This window comes from Epinephelus fuscoguttatus, linkage group LG23, assembly GCF_011397635.1.
Source record: "Epinephelus fuscoguttatus linkage group LG23, E.fuscoguttatus.final_Chr_v1".
In the NCBI taxonomy this organism is placed as follows: Eukaryota; Metazoa; Chordata; class Actinopteri; order Perciformes; family Serranidae; genus Epinephelus; species Epinephelus fuscoguttatus.
This window is the reverse complement of record NC_064774.1, coordinates 3,952,690-3,965,048: the sequence shown is the minus strand read 5'-3', so window position 1 is coordinate 3,965,048 and position 12,359 is coordinate 3,952,690. Positions and strand designations below refer to the sequence as shown.

At 42.2% G+C, this 12,359-nt stretch overlaps 2 protein-coding genes across 4 annotated transcripts in view; one reads left to right on the top strand and one right to left on the bottom strand.

The window, feature by feature from the left end:
* Positions 1–12,359, top strand: part of LOC125883794 (butyrophilin subfamily 2 member A2-like) — a 103,260-nt gene that overhangs the window by 70,164 nt on the left and 20,737 nt on the right. The gene's annotated exons all lie outside the window — the stretch shown is intronic.
* Positions 3,402–10,121, bottom strand: LOC125883773 (high affinity immunoglobulin gamma Fc receptor I-like). 2 transcript variants are annotated; one of them, XM_049568329.1, is made up of 9 exons: positions 9,977–10,121; positions 9,820–9,855; positions 8,962–9,222; positions 8,640–8,882; positions 8,170–8,325; positions 7,706–7,786; positions 6,562–6,660; positions 4,829–4,918; positions 3,402–3,831 (listed from the first exon to the last, which is right to left on the bottom strand). In XM_049568329.1, the coding sequence occupies exons 1-9, from the start codon at positions 10,005–10,007 to the stop codon at positions 3,815–3,817; spliced, it is 1,014 nt and encodes a 337-aa protein (XP_049424286.1). In that variant the 5' UTR covers positions 10,008–10,121; the 3' UTR covers positions 3,402–3,814. The 2 variants fall into 2 exon arrangements, with proteins under 2 accessions (XP_049424286.1, XP_049424285.1); XM_049568328.1 differs by having other exon boundaries at positions 3,402–3,797; positions 9,977–10,120.

Genomic DNA, 12,359 nt, shown 5'->3' with positions numbered 1-12,359 from the left:
AGTAACAACAGCAGCAGCATCTTTACTGAGCAGTTAGACACACAGAGCACTTTGACACTTAAATCCTCAAACATGTCTGCTCTGAACACACACACTTTGACTTGTTCACACACACTTTGGTTGTTTGTTTGTTTGTTAATGTACATTTAGTTGTATGTACATGATAGTTAAATGTGTGTGTGAAGCTCTGTGTGTGTTTCTTGCTGTAACTTGTGTGTCACACTGAGATTTATCTCTTCATCATGATGATGACTCCATGCAGGCGTGTCTGACTGGGTGTGTTTATTTTGTGGTTGAAACACAGTCCAACTTTACACAGAAGATCCTGAATGTGTCAAAAGGTGTTTGACATTCAGATCAAATGTTTGTACTGTTAAGTTTGACAAACACTGACTTTCACCTGAGAGAGCAGTGCTGGAGTCCCGTACGATTGTAAAGATAAACCCTGTTCTGTTGTTGCCTAAACCCAACCACGCGAGTTAGTTGTTGGTGGGAAAAAAATGTCAGTTTGAGGTGTTGTACCGACGTAGTGCTTTTTTCTTTTTCTTCTTTTTTTCTTTTATACTTTATTAATCCCCGAGGGGAAATTCATTTTTTTCACTCTGTTGTCAATTACACACAGGTCCAAACACAAACAGGACCTATACATGCACTAGGTGGAGAGATGTCAGAGTGAGGGGGCTGCTCATGACAGGAGCTCGGAGCGGTTGGGGAGTTTGGTGCCTTGCTCAAGGGCACCTCGGCAGTGCCCAGGAGGTGAACTGGCACCTCTCCAGCTTCCAGTCCATGCTCCATATTTTGGTCCGGACGGGGACTTGAGCAGGCGACCCTCCGGCTCCCAAGCCAAGTCCCTATGGACTGAGCTACTGCCACCCAGTAGTTGAGTAGTGCATCTTAGCTTGTGATTAACTTCCTCTTTAGTGTCAGTCAGTAGAAAATGACCTCAGCTTCTCTCTCAGAGACAACATTTTAGTCCAGGAGTTTTCCCTCCGTGTTGTTCTGCAGCAGGAAGAGATTGGTAACAGCTGTCCTTTTTGCAAAACATGTTTTTTATATTTCTTTTAATAATTTCAGATTTTAGATTTTAAATTTGGCCCATTGCCAAATGGGCAATCAACTGTGTGATCTGGCAAACAACTGCATCTGAGTCAAGCCCCTGCTCCTCCCTCTTGTGGCAGTTGTATGCACATCGAGCGTCCTGCAGAATAATAGTGTTTGCACTGAGCCTCAGCATTGTTTGTCACTGCTGTGAAATTAAACCATTAAAACATCTCAATACAGCCTGACGAATTTAGGCAACAACCCACCATTAAGCTGAACAATAACTCAGCTCGTCACACTGTCTCCCTCCAACTCTCTGCCAGGTTCTGCCCGCTGTGAGCGAAGACAGACACTGAATTAATTTCTGCTGTGCTGCCACCTGCTGTCTGTCTCTGACATCACTGACAGTCTCGGCACGTGATTGTGTGTGACTGTGTTTAATGTTCAGGAGAGAAAAGGAAACACCTGCCTTCATTAATCAGTCATTGAACAACAACAACAACAACAACAGTTAACACACTGAACATGTCTGATGTTTCCACACTTACTGATCATCATTTGAAAAGCTCAACATCTCTCTATTTATGCTCTCAACAAATAACTAATGTGAGCCAACTAGGATTTGTCCCCAGGTTCACTGTAAACTCTGACTTATCCATGTGACTGTTAAGAAGCAGAAACATAACTTGTTTCTTCATGTGCAACATGTTAGTCTGGAGGTTTAAACTGGTGTCCTCTCACAGAGTTGGTGATTCAAATTAAACTTTCATCTCTGTCAGAGAAAACTGGTCTGAGTTCAGACTGTTTACTTACAGCACAGCTACACTCACAGATAACTGAGCCTCTTACCTGCCTGTCAAAAACCATCAACCCACAAACCTTCTCCAGTCTGGACTGAGTGGAGTCCTGCGGGGTGAAGCTGTGAAGTCTGTGAGCGGAGCTAGCTGCTAACAGCCACCGCTGCAACTAACAAACTCCACAAATCCATTCAGCAGCTCCACCATCCACAGTCAGACACACACGGCTGATTATTTACTGCTGAATTACAGCTCACAACTCGCACCAACCCAAACATCCTGGTGCAGACTATTTACTGGAGTTTACCAGCCTGTCAGTCATGCGGCATTTGAAGATAATTACAAGCGTGGCTGTTCTCAACTTTCAATGTCTGATAGTCCATCACAAACAGTTTCATCACGTACACAAACATATATTTCATCTCAGTTTTTATTATTATTGTTATTGTTTCCTGTCATGAACACACACACACCGGCGGCTCCGTCCTCTCTCCCTCTGTGCTTCAGCTTCACCTCATCCAGAGCACGAGCTCCACCTGGTGACGACATGTCTACTCCTGCACATATTCTGTATCATAGCAACCAGATGCCTCCAGAGCCTCCCAGTGGGCCGTCTGGTGTTTTCAGCTGGTAGACACGCCCCCCTGTCAGTCACTGATCAAACACAGCTGAGATGTGACGTCACCAACAGGTGTGTGTGTGTGCTGATTGAGGCTGACATGCTCCTGCTGGATGATCCTCCTGTTCAGGTGTAGCAGGCTCACAGAGTGACATCACACAGGTGAGAACAACAACACGCTCTCTGTGATCTCTGTTGGTTCACATGTTGAGGAGGTCACAGAGCATGGACACAACTGATCAGCTGACATTGATTGATTGATTGATCAGTGAGTGACTGAGACAGTGGAGCTGCAGTACGACTCAACACCAGCAGGGGGCAGAACATTAAGATGAGAGAAGTCCTGCAAGCTGCAGAGCGACACATATGAGTTCAGTGTGTGTTTGAAAAAGCTGGTCGATCAATAAATGTGTGTCAGCAGCAGATGTGTGTGCGCAGTGATCATCAACACACATCCAGTCAGCTGACAGATTCAGGTCTGAAGCTGGACTCTGACTAACTCCTCACACTGACACACTGACACTAACAGATACATGTACACATACTATTATGGGATGTCTTTAATGTCTGATGTGCACTCAGTGCCCGATGCTGCTTCTCTGACACCTGAACCTGACCTTTAAATGTGGCGACCTGATGCAGGTGATCACTTTGTGATGCTGCTGCTTGTTTGAGTCTCACATGAAAAACAGGACCTGATGATTTCTGATGTTCAAACTTCTTAAAGAAACTTTACACAATGGATAGTTTCAATAATTCATGGACTACAGAACCAAACCTCTTCACACACACACACACACACACACACACACATGGTGGTGCTGTTTATAGTCTGCGGTGTGTTTGTTCTGTTGTCTGCACCGAGCGGTTAGCCACAACCAAACCAGAACAAGTCAAATGTTCCATGTGTCAGCTTAGTGAAACCCACAGCAGCACACGAGGAGGACAGGCAGAGATACCAGAGTTTATTGATCCTGCAGAGACACCACTTGATATCAATATCAGAGCAGTAAAGTTCATTATTATCAGCAGCTTCTGTTCAGTAGAAACATGTCGGTGTTCTTCACCCTACTGAAACACTACCACCTAAACAAATAAGTATTTAACAAGTTATTTATCCAAAGAAAAATAAAACAATAATGTGTAAAGTGAAGCTGTTTGTCTCTCTGTAGCTGCACCAGTCTCATTTAACTTTCACATATAGAAATAAGAAATAAAGCCCATGAATGTCCTGAGGTGGGAGGGGCTGTGGGGACCAGTGACAGGCCAGCTGGATTCACTGGTTGGACTGGTGTGACGGTGTGAAGGTCTACCTCAGTGAAGAGTAGACGACCCTGGCTCTGAACACACACACAGTTTAAACAACATGAGAAACTGTTGGAGACAAAGACACAAATATTTTATATATTATTATTATTCTATATGATCTATAATCTGTGTGTAAACAGGAAGTCAGTGTCGCATCATAGGCTGTAATATAACCTACACAAATAACATGAGTCTAATGTTTATAATGTGAGGTGAAAAATAATCTAAAGTCTTGTTATCAGACAGCTGCATGCTAACGTTAGCAGCTAATGTCTAAAACCAGAGTGGTTCTCAGCAGCATGTTGTTTGGCTCGCTTCATGTCTGGATAAGGATGGTACTTTCTAACCATGTTTCTGTTTGTTAGAAGAACACCATTTCCCATAAGCCCACAGACCATCAGGGGTCACACACAGTGGGCATGCCATGCTCCTTGTTAACCTGCAGCAAAATGTGTTTGGTGGATGGAAAAATATATTGATTTTTAAATAAATTCTAAAGTTTAGTAAAATGTGAAAGTAGCAGAGATCACAGCAGAGCTGCTATCCGATTCCACATCAAGAGAGACTCTGTGCACATTTACACATGAGGAGCAGCGTAACTTCATCGAGTTCATCGAGAGAGTTCAGTTCTGTCAAGTTCACAACTTCATTTTTCAGTTTTGATCTTTGCTGCAGTCACATTGTGTAAAACGTGAACGTAGCAGAGATCAGAGCAGAGCTGCTGTCCGACTCCACTTTTAGACGCGAGGAGCAGCATAACTGCATCAATTATTCCAGAAGCTAAAAGTTTAGTTGTGTTTCCTCTGTGAAGTTTATAACTACAGTTTTTAGTTTTGATATTTGCTGCAGTGACATCACAGCAGAAAACTGCTTGCTGCTTCACTTTGCTGGATCCATCATGTAAACAGCAGTGCAGCAGGTGCATCTGGCTTTTTGTGTTTGTGCGTTCAGTTCAGAGCTGGAGTCAGGACGTGGTTAGCTTAGCTTAGCACAAAGACTGGAAGCAGGGGGAAACAGCTAGCCTGGCTCTGTGGTAGAGTTCAGTAATAAAGAGCAGCTGTACCTCTCCTCCTGTTCGGCCTGATCTCTATTTGTCCATAACTGACGTCTTCTTTTCTTCTCACTGCTGAGTAAACTGCAGCTGATTCACTCTCTGAAAAATAAAATACATGCAACTTATATTAACGTACATTACTGCAGGTAGTGCACCTGATACTGTTACTGTTAGCTTAGGACTGCTAGTGTTAGCACCAGCTACTGATAGTAATATAAAGACGATTAACACTACTGCTGTGTGATTATTGGTCATGTTGAATTATAATCACATTTGTGATGGACTCTAAAATGGCTGCAGGTTGTGGGCACTGCTGTGAACAATGAAAGACCAAATGTAACTGGAGGGTATTTGTCAGAAACAGGAAACTAGACCACCGCAAAGCTGCTCGCTGCGATTAAAAGAGCGTTGACACATTAAACCACAGGGTACAAAAGACGTCACTGTCAGGTAAAGCAGACGAGACTATTGTGAGAAACCTGACCAGCCTCACGCCACAGCTCACTGGAATCAACAGGAAGAAGTAGCTGCTGTGGTTTAACATGCACAGTGAAAAAAACAATATTAGAAGCCAGTTTGAGGTGTAGGAAACTTTGGTCTGCCGCTTAGCTTCTATGCAGCTGTCTCTGTTGGTGGCCATTTTGTTTTTTGTGTGTTCACACTCGTGTTTTTGTCTCTCCTTTTCACACACATTCATACACTCACACTTGAATCTAGTAACTTGTTAGGATATACTGTGTGTTATTCAGCTTTCTTTCTTTGGAATAAATGTTAACCTCTACTGTGTCAAAAACTTTACCATTGGTGTGTCATTTTGGTTATAGTTATTTTGATTATTAATTGATAAGTATTTTTAATGATCATTAATCTTTCTGATTGTCATTTGAAAACTTTGAACCATGATTTCCCGCCATGGGAGTATTAGTGGAATATTCATGTTCATGAGTCATGTTAACCGCTCAGTAGGAATATAGTCTTTTTTGGAATAAGGGCGAAAACCAGAATATTTTGTGCATGTAAAGTCACTGTAGTTTATTTTGACCCAATCCCAGATACACGTCACTGCCACTAGAGCACCAGATGTGTATCAGTCCACCACTGAAAATAGTCCCACACATGCATTATTCTCTCGTTTTTTGACTAAAGCTACAGTGACCAGCTGAGCTCTTCTGTCTTCTTCTCTCACAGACTACAGTTGGTCCACCATGGGCTGAATCCAAATGTCCACCCTCTGGACCTGCAGACTGAGCCCTCGCAGACTTCAGCTGTACGTAGAGTGACTTATTTACCGTCATCACGTGAAGTCTGCGAGGGCAGAGACTGCAAGTGACTATTTTACTCGTTGCCATGGAAATGTTCAACTATCGCTGCTGTCATATTCATATATATGTCATATAAGTTGATGAACAGTGCTGAACTCATCTGTCCCTGCTGATAACAACATATAAATCACATGTATAGCCTTTTTTCGTTTGATGAAAAAAACACGTCTCGTCCGTATTGCAATGAATTGTGGGTTATTAAATCAGGGACACCTGCTGAAGTCTGCACCCCAAGCAGACTCTCTGGAAGTCTGCAGAAAGTCCACTTGAGGCCCCTTGTGGACTGGATGAGTTGTGGATTTGGAGTCCTCAGCACTCCCAGACTTCCCGGGAATGTGTCCGCAAATTCTGCAAGTCTGCAAGTGTGGTGAAGTGCGGTCATTTGGATTCAGCCATGGAGACAAAGACAAACAGCCGTACCTCTCTTCCTGTTTGATCTGATGTCTTTGAAGACTATTTGTCCGTAGCTGACGTCGTCTGCTCCTCTCACTGCTGAGTAGACGGCAGCTGGATCGCTCTCTGGGAAATAAAATACAGATTACATTAGTGCAGGTTCTGCAACTGATACCAGAACAGTTAATATAAGCACTGCTGCTGCTGTAGTCACCATTCAACAAAAATAATTCAGGTTATATGAGCTCCTACTACAATCAATAATAATAATGTATTTAATATAGTATTAGAAAAGGAAGTAGTTGATCAGTTAAATCAGCAAATATCAGGAAATAACTCAAAGACAGATGTGTGAAAGGTCACTTGGTAAACCGTAGTGCAATTTATGTTTTGATAATTTATAATTTTTATTTTTATTTTTTTTTAAGGAAAAGGCTGAAAACAGACCCAACCTATGAGACGAGGACTTAACCACAGAGCTGCGAGCTTTTCTAAAGATAGGTCGACATGTTGATCATGTGGAATACAAATGTGAGTCAACATTTAGATGTAAATACTAACATTGTAAAGTGTTGGTGTCACAAACGTGAACACGGACTGAATGTGTCACAACAAGGAAATGAAAAAGAGCATTTAGTATTAATATTGAATAAACTGATTAAAAACAGTGTTGTGTTAAACAGTACCACAGTTCCCTCATTTTGAGATATATGAAATGTGATCATAGTATAAAGAGATCTGTAAATCTGCACATTTATATTTAATTCATATTACTTATTTGTTTGTTCACAGCCCTGCGGTGAAATGTGTGCAGGTCCACATTCAGCTGAAGTATTTTTATCAGACGCAAGAAACTGGACGACCACAGAGCTGCTAGCTCCTGTTAACCACAGGGTGCAAAATGCACACACGCAAAGCACAACACACACTGTGATCAACTTAAATACACCACGACAGTCTGAAACTTCATGGACTGAAAACATTGATTTACACTCTTTCTAAAATATCCTGCTTAAAAAAAGTTCTCACTTTGCAAAAAGTCCTGTTAAGTTCTACAACTCAAAACGGTCCTCACAAGGATATAAGAACAAAAATGGACACACACACACACACACACACACACAGTCACCATCCCTGAAAGTCCCCTTAAAATCAATAAAACCATCATTACCTCTGCTCCGTCTGATTGGCTGTTGTAGGTTACGTGATATTTTGATGTCATCTCTGATGTCATCATCTCCAACTTCAGCAGCTGCAAATGAACCGAAATAAACCGAAATTACGAACAATTTTACCATCAACGTTTGAGACAACACAAAAGGGAAATGCTTACAACACAATAGAAATTGATCATCTACAGTTTCAGACTTCATCTGCTGAGGAAGATCATGTGATTCAATCAAAAGCTCCAGAATGTACTAAATGGACCTCGTGGTGAGGATGTTAACAACAGAAAAGTAATTTATGGAAATCTTTGTAGACGTTTGACTTCAGGGATCAGTTTGTTATTAGAGTTGAAGACTTGTAATTATTTCAGTGTTGTAATGTTGATTAAAACTATCATTTTTAAATGTGAGCTGCAGCAGAAGGTTAAAATTAACCTGTGAAACACTGTTTGTCTTTTTTGTGTCTGACCTTTATGTTTCCCGTAGATGCATCGTATCACCAGCAGAACCAGCAACACCAGCAACACCAGCACACAGACCGATGAAACCACCCCCCCCAGGATGTACTCAGGAGGAGGGGAACTAGAGGTAGGGGTGGTTGTGGGAGGTGTAGTGGTGGGTCTTCCTAAAAAAACAAAAACAAATATAAGATCAAAGGCACCAAAATAAAAATAAATAGAAAACACGTTCACTCATTTTTTTCTGTGTAAATCAGATGTTCTCAGCTTGGTGCAGTTTAATATTTGATTTTTGACAAAAGCTCATGAATGCAGCACTTTATAGCAGCTGGTTTCAAATCATATCTGAAAATATTTCCTGAATTCACTTTAGACGAAAACATGACATGTATCAAACGTGGGTTGAATGCTGACACATTTTACACATGTTTCTGTGCTGAATGCAAATTATAAATGTATTCATAATGTTTGACCTCCTGACCTGTGACAGTGAGCCAGCTGGGTGGAGACTCTCCATGACCTGTGATGTCACACTTGTAGAGGCCTTCATCAGACCTGGTTACATGGCGGATGGTCATGTGACCTGCAGGCTCAGTCCTGATGAAGGAGCCATCTTTATAGAAAGCAGCTGGGAGGTTGGAGGACGTCTTTGTTTTACAGTGCAGAGTGACATCATGTCCCTCCATCACAGGGAGGACAGGACTCTGCAGGATCACTGATCCACCTCAACACAGAGACAAACTACAGCATTTCATCCATTTACACACAGCTTCATCAACACTGACTCCACAGTCTGATCTTACCAGTGACACTGATGTTGATGCTCTTACTGGTTGCTCCCTCTCTGGACTCACACCAGTAAACTCCACTGTCCAATAAGAAGATGTAGCTGATGTTACAGACAGAACCAGCAGGTGTTCCCCAGTCGTCACATTCAGTTCTGGTGTCTGTGGTTGTGTTCCTCCTCAGAGTCCATCCAGCAGAGCTGTCGTCCTCCCCACAGCTCAGAGAGACAGACTGTCCTTTAAACATCTGAGAGCTGCAGGGACTCACAGTCAGAGAGGCTGCGGGGAGGAGGAGGAGGAGGGACAGAAAGATGCAAATAGAGATGATGAGTTGCATTTTTGACAAGACTTATTGTGTCACATTGCTGATATTCCAACTGTCTCAGTGTGTGTTCACTGCTGATCTGTGTCAGTGTTTCAGCACTGAGGGCAGGCAGTGAGCTGACAGACTGACTCTTTCTGCATGTTGTTAAACGTCACTGTCACAGTTGGTGTTAAACACACAGCAGAATATCTGGTGACGTGTGTTTCTCATAAATAATTTATTTCCTGTTTATTGATCTCTGATCAATACTTTCATTCAGCTCCATCATCCTCCTGTTATCATGTCATCTAGCTTCAAACCTGACCTTCAACAGAAGCAGTTTTTCTCCTCTGTTAGCCGGAGCATCATGCCATGCAGGTTTGTGGATAACTAAACCTTTTAAATGATCATTTTTAGCTTGGCTGTTCAGTCTGTGCAGACTGCAGCCACCAACACTGCACTCAGTGTTTCATTGTATTCACTAATGTCCCTCCTCTGACACTGTCCTCAACACTCATGTGTCTGTCAGAGAGTAAAGAACTTTTCAGACGTGACAGAAGAAGTTTACTGACCTTGGTTTGTTGTGCAGCTCAGCAGCGAGGTCACAACTGAGGACAAAGAACACTCAGGTTAGTTTGAGGTTTCACATGTAACGAGACATCTAAACTTTGTTTGTCGTATGCAGACACACAACCATGCATTGATCAAGTGTCATGAAGTCTTCCTCACCCAGCAGCCACTGTAACGATGATTCCTCCATTTCATGTCTCGCTCATCTGAGATCAGCGCATGAATGTTAACTGTTCACACTGAGTAAAGCCCACCTCCTTCCTCTGTGTGTGTCTCTGTTGTGGGTGGTGTTGGCAGGAAATAGGCCTTTTGTTCAACGTGTATCTCAGAGGTCATACACGTCTGAACAAACAGAGTAAAATAAAACTAACGTCTTCAAAACATCACAAATGAGGTCAGACCCAGCTGTCAGTGGGTGAGGAGTGGGAAACACCTGGACAGGTCATGAGTTTATCACAGCCGTGGGGTGGACACACACACACACACACACACACACACACACACACACACACACACACACTCACACCTCTGGGACATTCAGAGTGTCCAGTCTTTGGACAGTGAGAGGACACACACACAGACATGAGGACATGTAAACTCCACACAAAGGTGGATTCAGACCTCGTGTCCAAAAACAGCATTAAACTAAAAGCTTTCATGTCTAATCAACAACATGTCAGTCACACTGTTTTATGTTGATGTCATACCAATCATGTGATCAGATCATCTATCAAACATTATTATATGATTCAAACTGCAGCTGGAGCAGTCGTACCTTCCTCACTGTCCAGTCCATTGATTACACCTTCATAGTCAGCTGACTGATGGAAACTGTCAAAGTACGATACACCCTGATATTAAGAATAATGAAGGACACCTGACTGAACCCAGAGGACAGTTTGGGGACGTCTGAACGTAACTGTGCACTGACCCCTGATGGCTGCTTGACAGAGGTGAACATGGAGGTGAACAGTAGAAGCAGTGTGACTGTGAGTCCAGCAGAGGGCAGTGTTGACTCTGGTTCATATGTTACACAGAGGGACACTGAATGCACCATGTGGATGATGATGATGATGATGATGATTGTGCTGCTGTTGAGCTGCACTGAGTTACAGTGAGAGGTGTCTCTAATATTGTGTCCAGCCCGTATCAATCAGCTCAGTAACATAACAGGAACATGAAATGACACATGTATATTCTTCAATAAGCTGAGCTGTACATAGCTGTAGATATCTCATGGATTTGACAACTTATTTCTAATAAACATGTTCATATGTTATTAAAGTGAACTGTCTGACAAAATGAGCCCTGTTCAACGCTTCACAGAGACAAGTCACACCTGAAGTAGGAAGACTTTAACTTTCAGTTGTCTTCCTGGGCTGATATGGTGTCCTTGAGTAACCCTAACTCTTCACGCAATTGGAAAGACAGAAAACCAATCAGAGTACATGAAATGTGTGACATAGACTAGCACAACGCCATTGTAAACAGTCCAGCAAGTGCAGTGTGCAGCGGAGATGAGCTGTGATGATGTCTGGGAAAGAATGTTGCCATCTTTGCCAAAGAAATATGTTAGTAAAACGTGTTATTAGAAACACTGTTCTAGTATTTGACAAAAGAGGGAAGGACAAATCCTTTTTCAACCGACTTGTCGACATAGGAGTGAGCTTGGTCATTTCCCTGACCTGCTCCTCCATGAGACCAACAAGCAGAGAAACAATAGCCACTGGGTTTTCACTGAGTCCCATCTTTTTCCCAATCAACGGAGCCAGTTGGTAAATTCAACTTTTACCAAACCCCATAGGAAGGATGGCAAACACATCCTTTTGCTCAATAAAAGCTTTCAGTGCAGCCGTTTGTTCTGCTTTTAAAGAAAATATACATTCCAGTTCGTTCAACACATTAACCATCCCAGTTTCAAAATCAGTAGCCATGTTGGTTGTTTACGAAATGCATTCACTCCACTCCTTGTCCCTCCTGTTCTGATGACGTGATTTCAAATAACCTGCCCCAAAATAATAAACAATTGTGATTGGCCCGGTAAGCCCAAACCGGTGCCAGAATTCGCCTTAATGATTGCATGGCCAAACTGATCTGTGGAGCGAAATAGAATATGAGTTTGCAAGATCAGGATGGTTTCACCAGGCTAAATAAACATGCCTCTCTCCATAAATTTCGAATCAAAAAATGTAATAATCCCTGGTTCACACCCGACCTGGCAGATATACTGCATAAATGTAATATTGCATGTGCAAGGGCACACAAATCTTATAATGAAGCTGATTGGATTCATTTTAGACAATTGAGGAATAAATTCACCGTTCTCCTGCGAAAAGCAAAAGCAAATTTTTTTTTGTCCACAACCATGGAATCCCTCAAAAACCCAAAGAAATTTTGGAAGACCATCAAGTCTTTATCTGCTAACTGTAACCAGATTAACCTCTCAGAGAAACTGCCAGCAAAACAATGTTAAATTATTTCAACAATCATTTTATTTCTTCTGGTTTTTTATATAAGTCTGAAAAAAAATCAACTAAAGTAT

Bases quoted from the DNA above. Each gene is read 5' to 3' on its own strand.
- LOC125883773 (XM_049568328.1), bottom strand. From the start codon at position 10,007: ATGGAGGAATCATCGTTACAGTGGCTGCTGG. The intron at 8,326-8,639 runs GTCAGGAGGTCA...TTGTTTTTTTAG, and splicing joins CAGCTGGCTCACTGTCACAG to GAAGACCCACCACTACACCT. The intron at 3,798-4,828 runs GTACAGCTGCTC...GTGTGTGTTCAG, and splicing joins CAGGCCGAACAGGAGGAGAG to AGCCAGGGTCGTCTACTCTT.